This window comes from Salvelinus namaycush, chromosome 32 (assembly GCF_016432855.1).
Source record: "Salvelinus namaycush isolate Seneca chromosome 32, SaNama_1.0, whole genome shotgun sequence".
Taxonomy (NCBI): domain Eukaryota; kingdom Metazoa; phylum Chordata; class Actinopteri; order Salmoniformes; family Salmonidae; genus Salvelinus; species Salvelinus namaycush.
The window spans coordinates 1,934,537-1,959,639 of NC_052338.1; the positions used below are offsets into that span (position 1 = coordinate 1,934,537).

At 40.5% G+C, this 25,103-nt stretch overlaps 1 protein-coding gene across 1 annotated transcript; it reads left to right on the forward strand.

The window, feature by feature from the left end:
* Positions 1-1,405: 1,405 nt before the first annotated feature.
* LOC120027138 (cyclin-dependent kinases regulatory subunit 1) lies at positions 1,406-22,942 on the forward strand. The gene is made up of 4 exons (XM_038971991.1): positions 1,406-1,582; positions 3,529-3,596; positions 3,755-3,882; positions 22,106-22,942. Exons 2-4 carry the CDS (start codon positions 3,538-3,540, stop codon positions 22,147-22,149), a joined length of 231 nt encoding a protein of 76 aa, XP_038827919.1. The 5' UTR covers positions 1,406-1,582; positions 3,529-3,537; the 3' UTR covers positions 22,150-22,942.
* Positions 22,943-25,103: the final 2,161 nt, after the last annotated feature.

Sequence of the window (25,103 nt, forward strand, 5' to 3'; positions counted from 1 at the left end):
GAGTCCGTGTTTAACCGTATGGTACACATGCGAGGCTTCACTTGCTGTGATTTTGTCATTTCCCGCAGTAGACGTCTCGAAGAATGCACCGATATTGCTAGCACCTTTAGCTAGCGTGGCCTTCTTGTGCATTTCTGTGGATGCATGCTGAGTGAGGTCATTCTCCCTTCCATGGCCAATTGAGAATTCCCGACGGCATAAAGTACAAAAATCTTTCATCGAGTCACCACTGACGGGCTTAATCAAATCAAATCAAATCAAAGTTTATTTGTCACGTGCGCCGAATACAACAGGTGTAGACCTTACAGTGAAATGGTTACTTACAGGCTCTAACCAATGGTGCGGGGAAAAAAGGTATGTGTGTGTGTGTGTGTAGGTAAGTAAAGAAATAAAACAAGAGTAAAAAGACATTTGAAAAAAGAGAAGCAAGGCTATATACAGACACCTGTTAGTCAGGCTTATTGAGGTAGTATGTACATGTAGGTATCGTTAAAGTGACTATGCATATATGATGAACAGAGAAGCAGAAGCGTAAAAATAGAGGTTGGCGGGTGGTGGGACACAATGCAGATAGCCCGGTTAGCCAATGTGCGGGAGCACTGGTTGGCCGGGCCAATTTAGGTAGTATGTACATGAATGTATAGTTAAAGTGACTATGCATATAAGATAAACAGAGAGTAGCAGCAGCGTAAAAGAGGGGTGGGGGGGGGGGGGGGGGGGGGGCACACAATGCAAATAGTCCAGGTAACCATTTGGTTACCTGTTCAGGAGTCTTATGGCTTGGAGGTAAAAACTGTTGAGAAGCCTTTTTGTCCTAGACTTGGCATTACGGTACCGCTTACCATGCGGTAGTAGAGAACAGTCTATGACTGGGGTGGCTGGGGTCTTTGACAATTTTTAGGGCCTTCCTCTGACACCGCCTGGTGTAGAGGTCCTGGGTGGCAGGCAGCTTTGCCCCAGTGATGTACTGGGCCGTACGCACTGCCCTCTGAAGTGCTTGACTTGAAAAAATACAAAACATATATTTTTTTAAAGAGCCGTTTGGGAGCCAAAAGATCCGGCTCTTTTTGGTGAGCTGAGCCGAACGAGCCGGCTCACGGAAAAGAACCGGAATGCCCATCACTACAACCTTATGAAGCAGCATGATGATTTGTCGACAGTCTGCTGGGTGGGGCGTTATACATTCCTCCATTCATTGGCCAATGGGATTCGTATCTCGTTGATCTAATATTGTTGGATTAATCGAACCTCCTCATTTATATATATATATATATATATATATCTTTCTATCTATATATCTATATATAGAGAGATTCTAACCAATAACAGGGCCGAGGTAAATCACATGATCATTTCTGTGAGAGGATTGACCAATGAAAAGCAGCGGTGGCTTTTTGAATGGTGAAAGGCCGGATCAGTAGCTAACATTAGAGAGGGAAACTCGCAGCAAACTTGAAAAAGGTCAATCGACCACATCAGAAGCAGGACAATATTCTACAATCAACAGTTATTTTGTGATATATCTAGATTCTTGTTAGGAAATCACCAGTACAATCATTTGGAACAAGCCACGTGGATAAAGGTGATTTGTGCTTTACATGTTGTCAAAGCTAGTAGCTAGCTAAGCCTGCTATAGTAGTTAGCTAATGCATTTTTATTGTTAACTAGAGTAGTTAGCCAGCTAATTTAGCTAGTTTCAACAGTCGTTGGATGGCATTTTGTTAGAACTATGTTAGCTAGAACAGTCAACGGTTGACATGAGTAGCTAGTTATGTATAATTAGGCTGGACAATAAAACGTGTCAAAATTCACCCAATGCTCAAAAACGTCTTTAAGAACGTTGGCTAAGCTGGAACACTAGCGCGAGCCCATAGCAAATTAATGGAGTCGAACGTTCGCAGAGCCTGTTTTGACTGGAGTGAAGTTTAGAATTCCATTTAGCGTAAATGGCATCAAAAAAATGTATCGCTTTTTATTTTACCACAATCTGCTCTTTAGACGAAAAATAACAACTCGTGTAGAAAGTAAACATCCGCATCTCAATGGTGCCAGGTGTGCTTATGTCTGCATAACGAGGAAGTAGGAAAATAATGGCAACTTCTGACTATTTCTGGTCTACGGTTTGATGACGAGATACACTGTCCAGGCTCACATCACCCTGGCAGGGTGAAAAATGCCCAAAAATAAGGCCTGTTTTTTCATGATTACTTCAAAACTACGGCATGCAGCTGGGATATGGTCATATTTTGAAACTGGGCTCCACCGCGGATGCATTGAACTACTTTTTTTTTTTTTTTTAAGCTTTGTTAAAAATGTAATGTGTCCAACATAGTATGATGTAGTGATACATAGCTGACCTAGATGTGTTTGTTAGCTAGTAGCCACAGCTTGTCGCCTTAGCCAAATAATGCTACCTTAGTTTATGATGCGCTCTGCAGGGGCATTGATCTGACAAACCTGTAATTATGTCTTATTTCTATTGCCTTCTCTTAGCGTTTACTTCAATGTGGTTTGTTGGCAGACTAACCGACTAGGTGTATTGCCGCCACCTATTGCATGGGTAGTGAACGAAAAAACATGGTAACAAAACAAAGAAATGCATAAATAAACCCATCCCACTCCTTCGGTCATAGTTCCTTGTAATGCCTCTAATGTAAAATCCCCGAGTCCCTAACCTTTCAACTGCAGTCGCAACAATGTCTATTTTCTCGGATTTACTATTTTGTTTGCACTGTGCAGTTTATAACCAATGCAATAAACAATACAAAGTCCACCTTTTTAACATGCCAGGATCCTGGTCTCTAACTAACATGGTTTCTTCAACGTTCCTCTTCTGACTGCTTCTGGATAGGAGACACGCTGAGCAGCGCTTACTCTTGCCACCTCTCGCTTTCACGTAACAGGGCACTTTAGGAATTAGGGCGCATGTCCGACACCACAATTGCAGCATTTCGCTTCAACTGCCATACGACAATCCTCCCCTATACATACAATTGACACGTCCAAATATTTTTCATTTGTCACACTACGTGGATTTGGGCACGATGTCTTGTACAGGATATCTCACAACCCAAAAATACCTGTGAGACTTCTTTAAAGACCAAAATAAGGAATGAGTGGGCTTTCTCTCCAGCCACCATACCACAACTGCAGCTACTTTTTCAGTTACATCCTTTGCACTCACTTTTAGCGCCACTCCAGAGAACCCCCTTGATAGGCGCCCTTCACAGATCCACACGACCTTCCAATCTGAAATCTTGTTCAAAGCATGCTCCTTAGACGCACAAAAAATAAATAAGCCCACTTGTTATCCTCAGTGCTTTTCATCAAGATGTCAAACGGATCTCCCAGGTAACTCCATCGGTCCAAAACCTTCACTCCAACCACAAAAGTTGGAACTAGGCATGGATTTACTAGATTCCACGAGCACATTATTCTTTTTTCCCATTTTTGTTCGCCACTAATCCATTCCTTCACTCATCTTCCTTGGACTTGATTAACTAAACTGATTGCTTTTGTCTTTTTCAGGTTGGCATCATGTCTCAGAAGCAGATATATTACTCTGACAAATACGATGATGAGAAATTCGAGTATAGGTAAGTTGACGGTACTTCTTTCTTCCCAAACGGTTTTGATCTAGCTATATAGCTAGTATTGACACGTCTTGCCTGCAGCTATCTTCCTTCCCAGCCCTGTGATGTTGACACAACGTGACACAACGTAAAGTACCATTCCATTTCTCCACTGTCTGTAGGCACGTGATGCTGCCCAAGGACATTGCCAAGCGTGTGCCCAAGACCCATCTGATGTCTGAGACTGAGTGGAGGAACCTGGGCGTCCAGCAGAGTCAAGGCTGGATACACTACATGATCCATCAACCAGGTACACTGACAGTCACTGACAGATTTTACAGGGCTAGTCATTAAGGCTTGTCCTAGGCAAAAATAAAGAAGTTGGGCACCCAGAACATAGTGTATTCAGACCCCTTCACCTTTACATTGTAACGTTCCAGCCTTTCCAAAAAAGGATTCACTAGTTTTTCCCCCCTCTCAATATACTCAATATCCCATAATGAAAAATAAAAAAGTTTTAGACATTTTTGCAAATTCATAAAAATAAAAAAAATCGCGTACGTACATTTTCAGACCCTTTATTCGGTACTTCTGTTGAAGCACCTTTAGCAGCGATTACAGCCTCTTATGACGCTTCAAGCTTGACATGCCTGTATTTGGAGATTTTCACCCATTCTATGCTGATCCCGTCAAGTTCTGTCAAGTTGGATGGAGAGCGTCGCTGCACAGCTATTTTGAAGGAACTCTAGAGAGATGTTCGATCGGGTTCAAGTTCGGGCTCTGGCTGGGCCACTCAAGGACATTCAGATACTTGTCCTGAAGTCACACCTGCATTGTCTTGGCTGTGTGCTCAGGGTCGTTGGATGTTGAACATTCGCCCTAGTCTTAGATCCTGATCAATCTGGAGCAGGTTTTCTTCAAGGATCTCTCTGTACTTTGCTCCGTTCATTTCTCCCTCGATCCTGACTAGTCCCCCAGTCCCTGCCGCTAAAAAACATCCCCACAGCATGATGCTGCCACCACCATGCTTCACCGTAGGGATGGTATTGGCCAGGTGATGAGCAGTGCCAGGTTTTCTCCAGACGTGATGCTTGGCATTCAGGCCAAAAATGTGAATCTTGGTTTCATCAGACCAGAGAATCTTGTTTCTCATGGTCGGAGTCCTTTAGGTGCCTTTTGGAGCTCTCCAAGCTGGCTGTTGTGTGCCTTTTTACTGGGGAGTGGCTTGTCTGGCCACTCTACCATAAAGGCCTGATTGGTGGAGTGCTGCAGAGATTCTCCCATCTCCACAAATTAACTCTGGGGCTTCTCGGTCACCTTGCTGACCAAGGCCCTTCTCCCCTGATTGCTCAGTTTGGTCTAGCTCTAGGAAGTGTCTTGGTGGTTCCAGACTTCTTCCATTTTAAGAAGAATGAGCTGCAACAACCACACAAAACCACTGTTTTGTGTGATGTATTGTTGTCTCTACCTTCTTGAACTTTGTTGTCTCTGGCCAATAATGTTTGTACCATGTTTTGTGCTGCTACCATGTTGTGTTGCTGCCTTGCTATGTTGTCTTAGGTCTCTTATGTAGTGTTGTCTCTTGTCATGATGCGTTTTGTCATATTTTTAATCCCCGTCCCCGCAGGAGACCTTTTGCCTTTTGGTAGGCCGTCATTGTAAATAAGAATTTGTTCTTAACTGACTTGCCTGGTTAAATAAAGGAGGCCACTGTGTTCTTAGGGACCTTCTATGCTGAAGATTTTTTGGGGGTACCCTTCCCCAGATCTTTGCCTCGACACAATCCTGTTTTGGAGCTCTATGGACTATTGCTTCGACCTCATGGCTTGGTTTTTGCTCTGACATGCACTGTCAACTGTGGGACCTTATATAGACAGGTGTGTATGTTGTGCCTTTCCAAATCATGTCCAATTAATTGAATTTACCACATATGGACTCCAATCAAGTTGTAACATCTCAAGGATGATCAGTGGAAACAGGATGCACCTTAGCTCAATTTTGAGTCTCATCGCAAAGGGTCTGAATACTTATGTAAATAAGGTACTAATGTTTTTATTTTTAATAAATGAGCAAAAATGTTTTTGATTTTTATTATTGGTTGTGTGTAGATTTAATATAATCAATTTTATAATAAGGCTGTAAAATAGCAAAGTGTAAGTGAAGGGATCTGAATACTTTCCGAATGTACTGTAGATTTCAGTTGTCGGAATGGACAAAAAAATCACATTCAGACAATTACTCCAATCATAATTGGATCAGGCGGGGCAGTGCATGGTTGAAGTTCTGATTTTTAAAAAGCGTATATTACTGTAGCCTATTTCAATAAATGTTATTTACACAAAGCAAGAGAACAATGTAGACAGAGCTAAGAGTCACACCAAAACAGCGCAAAATATCCAGGCAAATTATTTTTCTCTTGGTTTTTCAGATCTGAGCCAATAGCCGCAGTATATTTTTTATATTGGACACTTCGGTGTCTTGTTTATAGAAGCCCACATTTTCTATTTTCTCTGCATTTGATATAGAACTTGGCCTCTTAAGCTACTTTTTCAGTTCAATGCATGGTAGAGTTCTCCTGCTGCACTATTTCATGAACAAATACATCTAACAGAGTTCTAGGACATCTCAAACATGGGAGGCCTAAAGAGAGGGACCAAAAAAAATTGACATTTTTACAAACCTTACAGTTGAGCAAGGCATAAGACAACAGCTCCATAACTAAAATAACATTAGCATTAAGACAAATTATGAACAGTATTTTCCAAACTATTCTATGTTTTAATGTCCTAAAGTTGGGAATAATTTTGGAAGTCAGGTTCTATGCTATTCACAGATGTATTTTTAATGACAAATATTATAGGTCACAAAAAGTGAAATTGAGCAAACAATACCAAGATGGAAAAATCGAATGAAGAGTAACAATTTAGGCAACAGCTGAGGAAAAGTGAAGAATTAAATGATGCGTAGTTGGCCAAGGCCTATTTCCATATTCTAGAAATGTGTAACCTACCTAAAATGAATATAGTAGCCTAGGCCTAATACGAGGGGATAGGAAAAAATGGTGACGGGGAGAGTGACTTTAGCTTTCTGTCAAGTGAATACTCAGACCTGTAAGTGGCTAAAAAAGTTAATGTTGAGCCCGGTATTAGTGTTGACGCTCAGTATGGTAGAAAGAGTGAAGTGCTGATGAATACAGCAACATATAGGCTATGGAGGAATACAACACTGAACTGTACTTTACAGTTGTGCTTATGGTGCATAGCCATGGGGGGTTTATATCAGTACAGTAGGCAGGGTGACATGGTAAATACAGCAGCATAATGTTGAGTTATACAAACACTGTAGCTTACTGTACTCGGAACTATCTCTGACCTGGGGGATTCATTTTGTACCCAGGTCTTGAGTTTGGGTCAATAATGGTGATTAGGTTGTGCTGTTCCTTAGATGTTTAAAGCTCATGTTGCCAAATTAATTCTCTGACTTTGCTTTACAAACCATCATGTAACATTGGGTGTATTCACTTGGAAGTAAATGAGCTGAAATGGACCTACCTGCATTTGTCCAATAATACATTGTTTTTCGTTGCAAAATGTTTTGCTATGGTTTGCTACGACTTGCACTAATGAATAGATTAAAGTTGGGCGATATTACGATGGGTTAGGGTTAGGACAGCCATCGTCGACGGTGACGACATTGATGTGACTGACGATGGTTTAGCCTATATATAACTTGACTGGTGCCAAGCAGTGTAAAACTGACATTCTGAGTCATTTGCCTATTCCTATTTGCTATAGCCTATTTCAACAATTGTTATATAGCCTACGGAACGGAAGAGCGGATTGTAGGTCAGACAGACCTAATTCCACCAAAGCAGCGCTAAATGTTTATCTCGATGTCGAATGCATGTGCATTAAGCTAATAGTTAAAACTTTTATTTATACACCACACACACACTAACATTCAGAAGTTTGGGTTCAGTTAGAAATGTCCTTGTTTTTGAAAGAAAAGCACTTTTAAATATTTTTTTTGTCCATTTAAAATAACATTAAATTGATCAGAAATACAGTGTAGACTTGTAAATGACTATTGTAGCTGGAAACGGCTTTAAAAAAAACTTATTAAAAAAAAGGAATATCTGCATAGGCATACAGAGGCCCATTATCAGCAACCATCACATCTGTGTTCCAATGTCACATTGTTAGCTAATCCAAGTTTATCATTTTAGAAGGTTAATTGATCATTAGCAAACCCTTTTGCAATTGTTAGCACGGCTGAAAACTGTTTTGATTTAAAGACTCAATAAAACTGGCCTTCTTCAGACTAGTTGAGTATCTGGAACGTCAGCATTTGTGGGTTTGATTTACAGACTCAAAATGGCCAGAAACAAAATACTTTCAAATGAAACTCGACATTCTATTCTTGTTTTGAGAAATGAAGGCTATTCCATGTGAGAAACTGCAGATCTCGTACAACGCTGTGCTGTCCCAAAGCGGTGCACAACTGAGCAAGAGGACAAGTACATTCGATTGTCTGGTTTGAGAAATGGATGCCTCACAGTTCATCAACTGGCAGCTTCATTAAATAGTACCCACAAAACACCAGTCTCAACATCAACAGTGAAGAGGTGACTCCGGGATGCTGGCCTTCGAGGAAAATCTAATTTTATTTGTCACATGCGCCGAAAACCACCGGTGTAGACCTTACAGTGAAATGCTTACTTACAAGCCCTTAATCAATAATGCATTTTTAAGAGAATAACTTTTAAAAAAAATAGATGGATAAACTATTTTAAAGAGCAGCAGTAAATAACAATAGCGGGGCTATATACAGGAGTAACTGGTACAATGTGCAGGGGCACCGGTGTTGAGGTAATTGTGGTAATTATGTGGATACTATTTAATGAAGCTGCCAGTTGAGGACTCGTGAGGTGTCTTTCTCAAACTAGACACTAATTTACTTGTGCTCTTGCTCAGTTGTGCACCGGGGCCTCCCACTCCTCTTTCTATTCTTGTTAGAGCCAGGTTGCGCTGTTCTGTGAAGGGAGTAGTACACTGTTGTACGACATCTGCAGTTTCTCGGCAATTTCTCGCATGGAATAGCCTTAATTTCTCAAAACAAGAATAGACCTGACGAGATTCAGAAGAAATGTCTTTGTTTCTGGCAATTTTGAGCCTGTAATTTAACCCACAAATGCTGACGCTCCATATACTCAACTAGTCTTAAAGAAGGCCAGTTTTATTGCTTCTTTATTCAGAACAACAGTTTTCAGCTGTGCTAACATAATTGCAAAAGGGTTTTCTAATGATCAGTTAGCTAATCCAAGTTTATCATTTTAGAAGGCTAACACAATATGCCATTAGAACACAGGAGTGATGGTTGCTGATAATGGGCCTCTGTACGCCTACGTAGATATTCCATAAAAAATCTGCCAATTCCAGCTACAATAGACATTAACAATGTCCACACTGTATTTCTGATCAATTTGATGTTATTTTAATGGACAAAAAATGTGCTTTGCTTTCAAAAACAAGGACATTTCTATATGACCCCAAACTCAAACTTTTGAACGGTAGTGCATTTGGAAAATATTCACGCCTTCCAATTTTCCACATTGTAATGTTAGTCTTATTCTAAAATGTATTACATTTAAATGAAAAAATTCCATCAATTTACACAATACCCAATAATGACAAAGGTAAGTTTTTTTTGTTAACTTTTGGCAAATTTATAAAAAGATAAAGAAGTACCTTATTTACTCAAGTATTCAGACACTGCTATGAGACTCGAAATTGAGCTCAGGTGCATCCTGTTTCCATTGATCATCCTTGAGATGTTTCTACAATGTGCAGTGCGACGGCTTTGTCTGTGGTTCTTTTGGGGCAGTAAGAAAATTGAAGTGGATCTAGGGTGTAATGTAGAAGTGATATGATCCTTGACGAGTCTCTCAAAGCACTTCATGACAGAAGTGAATGCTACAGGGCGATAGTCATTTAGTTCAGTTACCTTTGCTTTCTTGGGTACAGGAACAATGGTGGACATCTTGAAGCATGTGGGGACAGCAGACTGGGATAGGGAGAGATTGAATATGTCTTAACACACCAGCCAGCTGGTCTGCACATGCTCTGAGGATGCTGCCGTCTGGGCCGGCATCCTTGCGATGGTTAACACGCGTACATGTCTTAAGTCGGCCACGGAGAACTAGCGCCCACAGTCTTTTCTAGCGGGCCGCTTCAGTGGCACTGTGCTATCCTCAAAGCGGGTGAAGGTGTTTAGCTTGGCCGGAAGCAAGACGTCAGTGTCCGATGTGGCTGGTTTTCCCTTTGTAGTCCTTGATGGTCTGTTGACCTTGCTGCATACGCCTCCTGTCTGAGCCGTTGAATTGCAACTCCACTTTGACTCTGTACTGACGTTGTGCCTGTTTGATTGCCTTACGGAGGGAATAACTACACTGTTTTGTAGTCGGCCATATTCCCAGTCACCTTGCCATGGTTCAATGCGATGGTTTGCGCTTTCAGTTTTGGGCGAATGCTGCCATATATCCACAGTTTCTGGTTAGGGGGGGTTTAATAGTCATTGGGTACAACATCTCCTATACACTTCCTGAAACTCAGTCACCGTATCAGTATATTTGTCTGTTGTTCTCGGAGGCTACCCGTAACACATCCCAGTCCGCGTGATCAAAACAATCTTGAAGCGCGGATTCCGATTGGTCAGACCAGCATTGAATAGTCCTTAGCACGGGTGCATCCTGTTTGAGTTTCTGCCTATAGGAAGGGAGGAGAGAAATTGAGTCGTGATCTGATTTGCCGAAGGGAGGGTGGGGGAGGGCCTTGTAGGCATCCTGGAAGATGGAGTATCAGTGGTCGTGTGTTTTTAGCAGCGCGAGCACTACAGTCAATGTGTTAACTTCGGTAACGTTTTCCTCAAATTTGCTTTGTTAAAATCTCCAGCTACAATAAATGCGGCCTCAGGATATGTGGTTTCCAGTCTGAATAATGTCCAGTGAAGTTCCTTGAGAGCCGTTGTGGTATAGGCTTGAGGGGGGATATACACGGCTGTGACTATAACCGAAGAGAGTTCTTGGGAGGTAGTAAGGTTCGGCATTTGATTGTGAGGTATTGTAGGTCTGGTGAACAAAAGGACTTGAATTCCTGTAAGTTATCACAATCACACCATGAGTAGTTAATCATGACACATGCACCCCCACCCTTATTCTTCCCGGAGAGATATTTATTCCTTTCTGCACGATGAACTGAGAACCCAACTGGCTGAACGGACCAAGACAGTATATCTCGAGAGAGCCATGTTTCTGTGAAACAGAGTATGTTAGAATCCCTGATGTCTCCCTGGAAGGAAATCCTTGCCCTGAGCTCGTCAACTTTATTATCCAGAGACTGAACATCAGCGAGTAACATACTCGTAAGCCGTGGGTGGTGTGCACGCCTCCTGAGTCTGACTGACTGAAAGTCAGCGAATGCCTCTTTTCCACATGCCGAGTCTTGGAATTAATTAAAATGCAAATTAATTACTTAAATCATACAATGTGATTTTCTGGATTTTTGTCTTAGATTCCGTCTCACAGTTGAAGTGTACCTATGATAAAAATTACAGACCTTTATAAGTAGGAAACACTGCCGATTTTGCAGGTTATCAAATACTTGTTCTCCCCACTGTGTGTGTGTAATATATATATTTATTTATACTCAAATATGTTATATATTTATACTCAAATATATTTATATTTTTACTCCAATATATTTATATTTTTACTCAAATATATTATTATATATTTTTAATCAAATAAATGCGGGATTGGAAATGCAGACAATTACATTGATGGAAGCTACAATTTATCCTCAATATTAAAGCTGATCCACCCCCTAAAAAAACATTGGTTGAAAATAGCAGATGCTATTGACCCTTCGCTAAGCCCTGCCCCAGAATTTTTGGACAACAAATCGCAGCTCTTAAATGGATAGCAACTGTCATGAAGTCCAATATCCTGGACAAGCTCACATCAAAGCCATTGCGTCATTACAAAAACGGAGAGTTCATCTAAAAACCAATTGATATTAATGGATAATTAATTGAACAGTGCACGGTGGGTACTTGCTACTGTGATTCCTGAAATGCAGAGCCTACTGATGTTTTATTTTTCGAGTCTGAAATTATACATTTGTTGCATTGTTTGCTTGCTAGCTCTGTCTTATTGACCACCCAACGTTGCTAACTTTAGCTTGCTAGCCAGTTAATTTAACGTATTTTTTTCCTAAACGTATGGTAGCTAAGGTGTTATGAAGTCAACTAATCTGCTGCCGACATCAGGATACAATTTCAGAGCACTTCTTAGCTCAAAGTGGTTAGTAACTTTGGCTGCATGTTGACATGCGATTTGATTTATTTGACATTGCATTCATTCAGAGCCATCCAGTGCCTAGCCCCACTACAACCTTCATTTCACCAGGTTCCCATGAAGCAATTGTAATGACTCTCCACCGCAACATACCAGAGTCTCCTGATACGCAAGGGTAGTCTGTCTTACTTTCACTGTGTATTTGAAAACGGTTTGAGATCATTGGTAGGCGATTTCACCAGTGGTTAGAAGGGGAATTCTGCTTCCGGGGAAAATGTCCAAGGTTGCAACAGTAACCAAGGGCTTAGCGTAGGGTAAATTGTGTAGTAGGGTATTCAAAAGGGGGTAAATAACTAACTACTAAGAACTAATAAGAACAGGTTTAATGGTAAAATGAATTTAAGAGTGTATATAGTAGTACTTTATTAATCGCCACGGGTAAAATCATGTGATAGGGGGTACAGTAATGTTTTGTTGACCAAAAGGTGTTGGTGGAGCTAGGTGTCAAAGAAGGTAGTAAACCACAAAGATAATCTGATATACCTTCTTTGCCTTATGGTATTTTTATTTTACATAACTACACACCAGAGAGCACCGGCCTTCGTTTTAGCAATAAGTAGCAATTTTATGTAATCCACTATGATGTGCCTACCTACAGTGGCAAGAAAAAGTATGTGAACCCTTTGAAAATATCTGGATTTCTGTATAAATTGGTCAGAAAATTTGATCTGATCTTCATCTAGGTCACAACAATAGACACAGTCGGCTTAAACTAATTACACCAAAACAATTATACGTTTTCATGTCTTTATTGAACACACTGTGTAAACATTCATAGTGCAGGGTGGAAAGTATGTGAACCCTTGAATTTAATAACTGGTTGACCCTCGTTTGGCAGCAATAACCTCAACCAAAGGTTTTCTGTAGTTGTAGATCAGACTTGCACAGTGGTCAGGAGGATTTTTGGACCATTCCTCTTTACAAAACTGTTTCAGTACAGCAATATTCTTGGGATGTCTGGTGTGAACTGCTCTCTTGAGGTCATGCCACAGCATCTCAATCGGGTTGAGGTCAGGACACTGACTGGGCCACTCCAGAAGGCATATTTTCTTCTGTTGAAGCCATTCTGTTGATTTACTTCTGTGTTTTGGGTTGATGTCCTGTTGCATCACCCAACTTCTGTTGACCTTTAATTGGTGGACGGACAGCCTAACATTCTCCTGCAAAATGTCTTGATCAATTTGGGAATTCATTTTTGGGAATATGGGAATACATTTTTCTGATGATAGCAAGCTGTCTAGGCCCTGAGGCAGCAAAGCAGCCCCAAACCATGTTCCTCCCTCCACCATACTTTACAGTTGGGATGAGGTTTTGATGTTGGTGTGCTGTGCCTTTTTTTTCTCCACACATAGTATTGTGTGTTACTTACAAGCAACTCGACTGTAGTTTCATCTGTCCACATAATATTTTGCCAGCTGCTGTGGAACATCCAGGTGCACTTTTTCAAACTTCAGACGTGCAGAATTTTTTGTTGTTGACAGCAGTGGCTTCTTCCGTGGTGTCCTTGGGTGAACACCATTCTTGTTTTGTTTTATGTATCGTAGACTCGTCAACAGATATGTTAGCATGTTCCAGAGATTTCTGTAAGTCTTTAGCTGACACTCTAGGATTCTTCTTAACCTCATTGAGCATTCTGCGCTGTGCTCTTGCAGTCATCTTTGCTGGACGGACACTCCTAGGGAGAGTAGCAACAGTGCTGAACTTTCTCCATTTGGAGACAATTTGTCTTACCGTGGACTGATGAACATCAAGGCTTTTAGAGATACTTTTGTAACCCTTTCCAGCTTTATGCAAGTCAACAATTCTTAATCGTAGGTCTTCTGAGATCTCTTTTGTTCGAGGCATGGTTCACATCGGGCAATGCTTTTTGTGAATAGCAAACCTTTGTTGGTTCGAGCTGCCTTGCCCTAATATATTTTTTTTAAATTTAAACATCTCAAATCTTGTCTCATTGATTGGACTCAAGGTTAGCTGACTCCTGACTCCAATTCACTTTTGGAGAAGTCATTAGGCTAGGGGGTCACATACTTTTCCCAACCTACACTGTGAATGTTTAAATGATGTATTCAATATAGAAATACAATCATTTGTGTGTTATTAGTTTAAGCACATTGTTTGTCTATTATTGTGACTTAGATGATCAGATCAAGTTTGATGACCAATTTATGAAGATATCCAGGTAATTCCAAAGGGTTCACACACTTTTCTTGCCACTGTAGTTGTTGAAGTACTGCAGCAGTCATTACGCACTGTTTGTATTAGGCCTAATCCTCTCCGGAAGTGGCACTACAGGCTGCTGAAATGTGTTACGGAGAACGCCATGGTTTTCGTAAGAATATCCCCTTTCCACAGTGGGGTCCCATTATTTTGTTTAAATGGTTCGGACGCTACCAAACAGAGGTTGGCACATCGATTGTACTGACTTCTGACACTTGTGGGGACTGTAGTGCAAAACGGAGAACATCGTGTTCGTGAGTGTCCCCTTTCCATAGAGCGGTCATAATAGTTTGGACGCTACAAACTCTCAACAAACTTTGCACACCTAGTTTTGGCAATATTTGACCATTCTTCTCTACAAAACTGTTCAAGTTCTGTCAAGTTCCTTGGGAAATGACAGCAATCTTCAAGTCTTGCCAAACATTTTGGATTGGATTTAGGTCTGGGTGCTGACTGGGGAAACTCAAGTACATTTACTTTTTTATTCCATAGCCATTCCACTGTACCTTTTTACTGGGTGCTTTGGGTCGGTTTCATGCTGAAAGGTGAACTTCCGTTTCAGAAGAAACATCCCCATAACATACTGCCACCACCATGTTCCACTGTAGAGGTAATGTATTGGGTTTGTGCCAAATGTAGCGCTTCTCATTTAGGCCAAAAAGTTTCACAACCTTTTGCCACAATTTTGTTGCGTACTTCAAACGGGATTCAAGGTGGGCTTTCTTGAGTAGTGTGGGTGTGGCTTCCTTCTTGCCACCCTTGCCGTACATGCCAGATTTGTGGAGTGCTTGTTATATGGTCACACTTTGACCAGCCTTGGCCATAAAAACCTATAACTCTTTCCAAGTTGCCATTGGACTCTTGGTAGCCACTCTGCTCAGTCTCTTACTTCCTCGGTCATCCAGTTTTGGAGGGTTTGCATGATCTAGGCAGGGTCTTGGTGGTGCCATATACCTTACGCTTCTTAATAATAGTCTTGACTGTGCTCCAAGGGATATTCAATGCCTTTGTCCCAGAGTTCTTTTGAAAGCTCCTTGGTGCTCATGTTTGCTTTGCAAGTCACTACCCAGCAGAGGGAACCTACAGGAACTGCTGAATTTATCCTGAAAATGTGAATCACTCAAATTTAACATAGGTGGAGGCCAATTAACATTGTGATTTTGAAGGTGATTCTTTACATCTAAGCTAATTTAGGATTGCAATTACAAGGGGGGTGGACACTTATCCAACCAAGCTATTTCATTTTTATGTTTTAATTGTGGGGTGGGATGTGTAGATCAATGGAAAATGCTTTTTATTTCTGGATCACTACTGGCTGTAAGCGAACGAGTGATGTGCGTTTGGAGTAATACTGGCTGTGTCCAAGGCTCAGCCAATCGTTAACATAACAGCATGCAGCGCAGCACACGACTTAAGAACGAAGAGTCAACCAACTTACTAGTTACAGTATCAGCACGCGCTCTGGAAAGGAAGCGATAACGAAGAGGTAACGTTAGGTGAGAAGCCTAACCATGGAGACGTTAGTGAGTAGGTGATGAAGCGTACTTCATGAGCTGTAACCGAAAAACTGGCATTTGGAAAGTTTGAGGTGAGGGAGAAAGTGTGGTGGAACAAGTATTAGCATAGTTAAGTATCTTGCTAGCTGGATCGAATTCTCCGTTAGTTAGCCAGAGAAATGTTGAACAACATTAGCCAACAAACTCAATTATTTGAGAAGTTATGGTGTGAAAATTAGCTTGCTAATAAAATCAGACAGCTAACGTTACAACAGCAAATGAGCTAACATTAGTAACCTAACCAATTCACTATTATTAACTGGTATACGACTCCTTGCCGTTCCTCAAGTTATAACATGTTAACGTTAGTTGCTTACTGGACCCTGGCAATCTGTGTGAAACTAGCTTACGAACTAACCACCATCTGTTCAGTATGTGGTTAATTTTCAGAATTAGGTGAAAATGAGGTGTTGCTTGTCAAACAAGTGGATTCAGGGATCAAGTGTAGCTGGAGCTGGGCCTGGCTTAAGCTGGATGCCACTATAGAGGTGAAAGAAACACCACACACTTTCCCTCTTTCTCACTTTTTCAATACAGTGGATAAAAAGGAGTATGCCAGGTGTACTATCTGCCTGAAAGAGATCAATTATGCCAACAAAGGGTATTATGCTCTGCTGCAGATGTCCACAGGCAGAAAGTGTACAATGTAATAATGTGCAGTGTAGCCCAAAGATATTTTTGTTGTGTTGAATTTGACAGTAACGTGTGTGTGTGTGAGGATTATATATTTTTTTACTCGTGTTAATGTTATTTTTGAACATGTAGCCTTGTGGCCACTATAATAGAGCAAAAATAGAATGCCTGTTTCATTCTACTTCTACTTTAAGATGTTTTTTCCCCAAGTGCAATATTTATATATTGTGTGTGTGGTCACAAGCGTTCTATTATAAAGGTTGTCATGGCTAACTGCAATATGTGTTTTTCTCAAGACTTGAGTGTCATTTTCAGTAAAGTCTAGGCAACAAATAACATTGGATTGCTTTCTTAATTTTTTTTAGCTGAGTTAGGTTCACATGAACCACTTATTTTACACAGACTGATCATGTAGATATTCTTTGTTGTTTAATTAGTTAACCTGCATTTCCCCCTAGCAGGGATTTTCTTTGCATGTTTCAGTGCAAGAAAATAAGTCACCTTTTTGGACCCTCACCAGTTTGCATCCCTGTATGAATTCTATCTGATTTGTGTTTGCATGTTTAGGTAAAAAGACAATGTACTTTATGAAACACTGACAAGTAAAGGTCATAAACGTTTTATTTTTGTTTGCTTAATTTGATTGGGTGGTCCTTGCTCCACAGTGCCTATGCCCCTGACACAGAAGATTTGCAAATTCTTGCGGTTAGCCTCTGCCCAGGCTTTCAACATTATCTTTCGTCTTCCAATTGCTTTTCGATTTCACGATATAGCCCAACTGCGTTTTTAAAAAAGTTTTTTTGATATTTATATAAAATATTGGGTGTTGGACAAAAGTGGTGATGGCATCGTATATCACAATGTTTTTATAGGTACATAATCATGTTAGGACAAAGGTTGACATCGCCCAACCCTAGAATACAGTACATTCATGTTGAGCTCAAAGATCCCTGTTTGTAACACAAGATGGTGCTCAGCCTCCATCGGATTGACCTTTTGTATTATAGGCTACTTGCTATCTTTGATACTGGTCTCTTGCCATCAGCAAATCATGAGGTCTGACTCCTACTGTTTTGTCTCCAAATACAAATCTGTTCTTGTCTGTCACCTGAAAACAAGACGTTGTTCAAGCATTTCAGCCATGATGTTAAAACACAGATATTAGTTGGCTAAGACAGGGCATCTATTGAACATATGGTTGGCTGCATTGGGTGTCACTAACTTATTTGAGCTTGCCTTATGTGCATCATTAGAGAGACCGTTCACACAAAGAAATAAGTCCTGATTGGGCAGTATATTTGGATATAGCCACGGTATGTTTTTCAATACCGTTGAAACTATTTATTTGAAGTTTAATACAATTTTATAGTTGTAGCTACTTTTTAAGTAAATACCTGCTGTCAAATTGTGCAATATATTGGGAGACAAAGCAGATCGTGTTGATCTTTTCACCCGTCACATTATTTTACATTACAAAGCTAACCGAAGTTGAGCCTGTCACGTCTGTTTGTAAATAGTACAGCAGGAGCAGGTGAATCCAGCTGTGTATTGGCGGGTTGCGTTTTTATATCGAAAGTCAGATCTTTTTTTTTTTTAAGGTTAAATTGAGTGATCAGGGGCGTGCAACTACCATGTTTCTTCACAGAACATTAATGCAACACATTCTGCAGAAAATGGCTTCATTTCTGTTTTACATAGAATTAACTTTAAGCAAAGTTGGCTACATTAATCTTGCATTTTAACTGAGAAATGTACTGGAGAAAAGTAGCTACACATCAGTCGGAGTGCTTTCTGCTGATAAAATTGGCCATTTGTGATTTCTCATCTGTGTAAAGTGCAACTGAAGCACAAAATTAGTCTGATGCCGGGCAGAAATTACAAGAAGCCTTTAAGATATGTTTACAAAACTCAGCAAGACATTAATTATGCAATTATCATTTTTCCCCCTTAAGTGGCTGAATTAATAAGGAGATGGGGCATCCTATAGTGTTCACTTGCTGCCGTGTTTGAGAAGTCAAATCCCTTTTGGATGAGTTACCTGTACAACTGCCTCTGCTATTTCTTTTTTTAAACTTTTTTTGTAAACCTTTTTATACAGGTTTTTCTCACTGCGATAACTTCTCTTTTCCAAGAGAGACCTGGTCCAATAGCAGCAAGGGGAACAATGTTTTAGACCAAACAACTTAAATACACTAACACATTATTAAACCAAACTATAACATACACACATACAGTACAACAATTACATATTACGTTAACACATCTTTACTAAAAAACAGTTGTCCTAAAGACAGTTACACTCTTCAATGATATATACAGTTGAAGTCGGAAGTTTACATACACTTAGGTTGGAGTCATTAACTCATTTTTCAACCACTCCTCAAATTTCTTGTGAACAAACTATAGTTTTGGCAAGTCGGTTAGGACATCTACTTTGTGCATGACACAAGTAATATTTCCAACAATTGTTTACAGACATTACTTCACTTATAATTCACTATCACACTTCCAGTGGGTCAGAAGTTTACATACACTAAGTTGACTGTGCCTTTAAACAGCTTGGGAAATTCAAGAAAATTGTCATGGCTTTAGAAGCTTCTGATAGGCTAATTGATGTCAATTGGAGGTGTACCTGTGGATGTATTTCAAGGCCTACCGTCAAACTCAGTGCCTCTTTGCTTGACATCATGGGAAAATCAAAAGAAATCAGCCAAGAGCTCAGGGGGAAAAAATTGTGGACGTCTACAGGTCTGGTTCATCCTTGGGAGCAATTTCCAAATGCTTGAAGGTACCACGTTCATCTGTACAAACAATAGTACACAAGTATATACACCACGCCGCCGTCATACTGCTCAGGAAGGAGACGCGTTCTGTTTCCTAGAGGTGAATGTACTTTGGTGCGAGAAGTGCAAATAAATCCCAGAACAACAGCAAAGGACCTTGTGAAGATGCTGGAGGAAACGGGTACAAAGTATCTATATCCACAGTAAAACGAGTCCTATATCGACACAACCTGAAAGGCTGCTCAGCAAGGAAGGAGACACTGCTCCAAAACTGCCATAAAAGAGCTAGACTACAGTTTGCAACTGCACATGGGGACAAATAGCGTACTTTTTGGAGAAATGTCCTTTGGTCTGATGAAACAAAAATGGAACTGTTTGGCCATAATGACCATCGTTATGTTTGTAGGAAAAAGGGGGGGGCTTGCAAGCCGAAGAACTCCATCCCAACCGTGAAGCATGGGGGTGGCAGCATCATGTTGTGGGGGTGCTTTGCTGCAGGAGGGACTGGTGCACTTCACAAAATCGATGGCATCATGAGGCAGGAAAATTGTGGATATAATGAAGCAACATTTTTTTTTTCTCTCTCTCCATTCAAGACCCGTCTGCTCCACTTTTCTGAGCAGGCAGACCCATTGCCCTAGCAACTCCAGATTTCAAAAAGACAGCTTGTACACATGCGGCTCCAGAGGCATTACTGTTTTTCCTTCAGACAAGCCTGTCAACTTTTAATTTGCACAATGTCTCATTCACATTTGATTGTCATTTTTGGTGAGTTTGGACATTTACATTCTGTAGCTCCTACCTATATATGAGCTGGATTGCCTATCATTGCAATTCGTTTTATTTTCGTTTGCGCTCCTAAGCAAATTTTGATAGCGTCCTCCATGGAAATTTGCTATTACTTGTGCAAATTTGGTTAACATTCTGGTAATAATGATAAATAAAAAAAGTAGGGCGGTATCCAACTTTCTATATCGTCGTCCTCTCATCCCATTGGGTTTCTATTTTCTTTAGCCAATTTTGGTGTTTAATGCAGGTGTTTAATGCAAGTTCCTTACTTTCTTCCACTTGCCTCTTCCATTTTTTGGGAAATGCTGCAATTAGTTGGTTGTAATTTTGAGTAGAGCATTGTTGCCAACCAATAACATTTTGCGTTGGTGGTGTTTGTAAACACAGGCTACTTAACCTTCTGTACAACTTTAGGAAAAGAGGCACAGACAAAACAAGGATACATAAGTTAATGCCTCTCTTGAGGGAAACTTAAATTCCACTCTGAGGCCAAACAAATGTAAGCACTAACAGCCAGTGCTCCCATTCAAATCCAATACTAAAGTTCTCCAGATTTCCAATAATCGAGTCAACGTGATATTTGGAAGGATCAAGGATGGCCTCGTGAGACTACTAGAACACATGAAATAATTATCAGGTGTCCACAATATGACTTAGGGTGAGTCCCAATAATATCTCCTTTTGTTCACTACTTCCCACAAATCTGAAAGCATTGGAGGTGAAATTATTCACCCCCTTGGCATTTTTCCTGTTTTGTTGCCTTACATCCTGGATTTAAAATATATTTTTTTGGGGGGGGGGGGTTGTAACATTTGATTTACACATGCCTACCACTTTTTGAAGATTTTTTAAAAATGTATTTTAATACAAGAAATAAGACCCAAAAAAAGAACTTGCGTGTGCATACCTATTCACCCCCAAAAGTCAATATTTTGTAGAGCCACCTTTTGCAGCAATTACAGCTGCAAGTCTCCTGGGGGTATGTCTCTATAAGCTTGGCACATCTAGCCACTGGGATTTTTGCCCATTCTTCATGGCAAAACTACTCCAGCTCCTTCAAGTTGGATGGGTTCCGCTGGTGTACAGCAATCTTTAAGTCATACCACAGATTCTCAATTGGATTGAGGTCTGGGCTTTGAGTAGGCCATTGACTAAGACATTTAAATGTTTCCCCTTAAACCACGCGTGTTTTTTTTTTTTTTTGGAAGGTGAACCTCCGTGCCAGTCTCAAATCTCTGGAAGACTCTGGTTTCCCTCAAGAATTTCCCTGTATTTAGCACCACCCATCATTCCTTCAATTCTTACCAGTTTCCCAGTCCCTGCCTATGAAAAACATCCCCACAGCATGATGCTGCCACCACCATGGGGATGGTGTTCTCGGGGTGATGAGAGATGTTGGGTTTGTGCCAGACAGCATTTTCCTTAATGGCCAAAGCTCAATTTTAGTTTCATCTGACCAGAGTACCCTCTTCCATATGTTTGGGGAGTCTCCCACATGCCTTTTGGCGAGCACCAAATGTGTTTGCTTTGGTTATTTTTTTCTTTAAGCAATCGCTCTTTTCTGGCCACTTTTCAGTAAAGCCCAGCTCTGTGTACGGCTTAAAGTGGTCCTATGGACAGATACTCCAATCTCCGCTGTGGAGCTTTGCAGCTCCTTCAGGGTTATCTTTGGTCTCTTTGACTCTCTGATTAATACCCTCCTTGCCTGGTCTGTAAGTTTTGGTGGGTGGCCCTCTCTTGGCAGGTTTTGTTGTGCCATATTCTTTCCATTTTTTAATAATGGAGTTAATGGTGCTCTGTGGGCTTTTCAAATTTTTTTAATTTAATTTTTATTTTTTATTTTTTTTAATAAATATCCCAGCCCATATCTGTACTTCTCCACAACTTTGTCCCTGACCTGTTTGGAGAGCTCCTTGGTCTTCATGGTGCTGTTTGCTTGGTGGTGCCCCTTGCTTACTTTTGCAAGGCACTGTAGGTATGGGTTAGAATGAGTTTTCTTTCAAATCACTGAAGGGAAGTAAACTAGTGCATACTTTGGTAGGAAGGACAGATATATTGGATACAACCTGCCATTTTTGTTTCCATTCACTTTCTAAACTTCACAATCACTCACTCTTCCTCTGTTTTTCTCTTTCCCTCCAGAGCCCCACATCTTGCTGTTCCGTCGTCCACTGCCTGCAGCCTGATCTCTCGGACAAAGGGCGAGAGAGAACCCATAGGGAAGAAGATAAGAGGGTGGCTGGAGATGGTTGAACACAACTCGGTTGGATGGATATAGACTATTTTGTAAATACTGCATGGTATACAGTGGAGCCAGAGTCGACCTCCAACCCACTGCTTCACTCACTGTAAAGCCTTTCACATTTCCTCTGGACCTGCTTGGAACCCTTTCATATTTTTCTCTATATGTACTAGCCTGATAATGTTGTCAATGTTCATATTTTTCTCTATATGTACTAGCCTGATAATGTTGTCAATGTGTGCGTCTGGGAAGAAAAGGAAAATCTGAGGTTTTAGCAACACATTTTCATTATTCTAAACTTTAACCCACAATACCTGCTGTGAGTTGACTAACATATCTAATTTTAAGGCAGATAGTAAGATGGTAAATGTTAAAATGCAGGAGGTGGCATTTTGGCAGCACAAATGTGCAGGGATGTTACCGAAATTACGGATCATATACCTGTTATGGCACTTGATTCAAACTTATTTTGATTACCGCAGCTTGCATCAAGTGTATGCACTCTTACATTGTACAAATGATAGCCCTCTGGATATTGTTAAAAGGAAAAAAAGTTTTTTTTTATAATTTTTGAAATTTTATAAATCGTGACCTGCTGCAGTTATACTGTAGACTGTCTGCATTTTTAGAGCTGTCCAAATGGGACCCAATATCTTCGTTGCCATGTCTATGATTGTACAAATCAGCTGCTCAGTTTTTATGAATTCTTTTACACAGAAATAAATGTTTTAATTTGACATTCTTCTCACAGATTGTGATTTAGTTCTGCACTTTTAAACCTTAACATTTGCCGTTTGGCTTATAGTGGTGTTAAAAGAAATCTGTCTATCATCTACAAATTCACATGTCAAAAGTTTGGACACCTACTCATTCAAGGGTCTTTATTTATTTGAACTATTTTATACATTGTAGAATAATAGTGAAGACAACTATGGAGTCATGTAGTGCTCAAAGTGTTAAACAAATCAAAATATATTTTATATTCAAAGTAGCCACCCTTTGCATGGACAGCTTTGCACACTCTTGGCATTCTCTCAACCAGCTTCACAACCTGCTTTTCCAACAGTCTTGGAGTTACCACATATGCTGAGCACTTGTTGGCTGCTTTTCCCCCACTCTGCAGTCCAACTCATCCCAAACCATCTCAATTGGGTTGAGGTTGAGTGATTGTGGAGGCCAGGTCATCTGATGCAGCACTCATCACACCTTTTTGTTCAAATAGCCCTTACACAGCTTGGAGGTGTGCTGAGTCATTGTCCTGTTGAAAAACAAATTATAGTACCACTAAGCGCAAACCAGATGGGATGGCGTATCACTGCAGAATGGTGTGGTAGCCATGCTGGTTAGGTGTGCCTTGAATTCTAAAGAAATCACTGACAGTGTCACCAGCAAAGCACCATCCCACCACCTCCATGCTACACGGTGGGAACCACACATGCGGAGATCATCCGTTCACCTACTCTCTCACAAAGACACTGCGTTTGGAACCAAAAATCTCCAATTTGGACTCATCAGACCAAAGGACAGATTTCCACTGGTCTAATGTCCATTGCTTGTGTTTCTTAGCCCAAGCAAGTCTCTTCTTCCTATTGGTGTCCTTTTAGTAGTTGTTTCTTTGCAGCTATGAAGGCCTGATTCACGCAGTCTCCTCTGAACAGTAGATTTTGAGATGTCTATTTCTTGAACTTCGTGAAGCATTTATTTGGGCTGCAATTTCTGAGGTTGGTAACTAAGGGATTTATCCTCTGCACAGAGGTAACTCTGGGTCTTCCTTTCCTGTGGTGGTCCTCTTGAGTCAGTTTCATCATAGTGCTTTATGGTTCTTGCGACTGCACTTGAAGAAACTTTCAAAAGTTCCGAATTGACTTCCCTTCATGTCTTAAAGTAATGATGGATTGTCATTTTCTGTTTGCTTATTTTAGCTGTCTTGCCATAATATGGACATGGTCTTCTATCAAATAGGGCTATCTTCTGTATACCACCCCTACCTTGTCACAACACAACTGATTGGCTCAAACACATTAAGGAAATACATTCCACAAATTAACTTTTAACAAGGAACACCAGTTAATTGAAATGCATTCCAGGTGACTACCTCATGAAGCTGGTTGAGAGAATGCCAAGAGTGTGCAAAGCTGTCAAGGCAAATGATGGCTACTTTGAAGAATCTCATATTTTGATTTGTTTAACACTTTTTGATTACTACATCCTTATGTGTTATTTCATAGTATTGATTTCTTCACTATTAGTCAAATAGTTTTTTTAGAAAATAAAAACCCTTAAGAGGTGTGTAAACTTTTGGCTGTTACTGTGTACAGTATGTGCAGTGCCCTTTCGGAAAGTGTTCAGACCCTTTGACTTTTTCTACATTTTGTTACGTTACAGCCTTCTAGAATTGCTGAGATTTTTATTTAATCAAGCTACACCCAACACCCCATAATGTCAAAGCCAAAACAGTTTCTTAGAAATCTTTGCTAATTTATAAAAAATTGAAATTTTTAATACTTTATTTACATAACTATTCAGACGCTTTTCTATGAGACACAAAATTGAGCTCCTTTTGATGTTTCTATAACTATGATTGGAGTCCATCTGTGGTAAATTAAATTGATTGCACATGATTTGGAAAGGCACATAACTGTCTATATGAGATCCCATCATTGATAGTGCATGTCAGAGCAAAAACCTAGCCATGAGGTCGAAGGAATTGTCCGTAGACCTCCGAGACAGGATTGTGTCAAGGCACAGATCTGGGGAAGTGTACCAAAAAATGTCTGCAGCATTGATGGTCCCTAAGAACACAGTGGCCTCCATCATTCTTAAATGGAATAGGTTTGGAACCACTAAGTCTCTTCCTGGAGCTGGCCGTCCGGCCAAACTGAGCAATCGGAGAAGAAG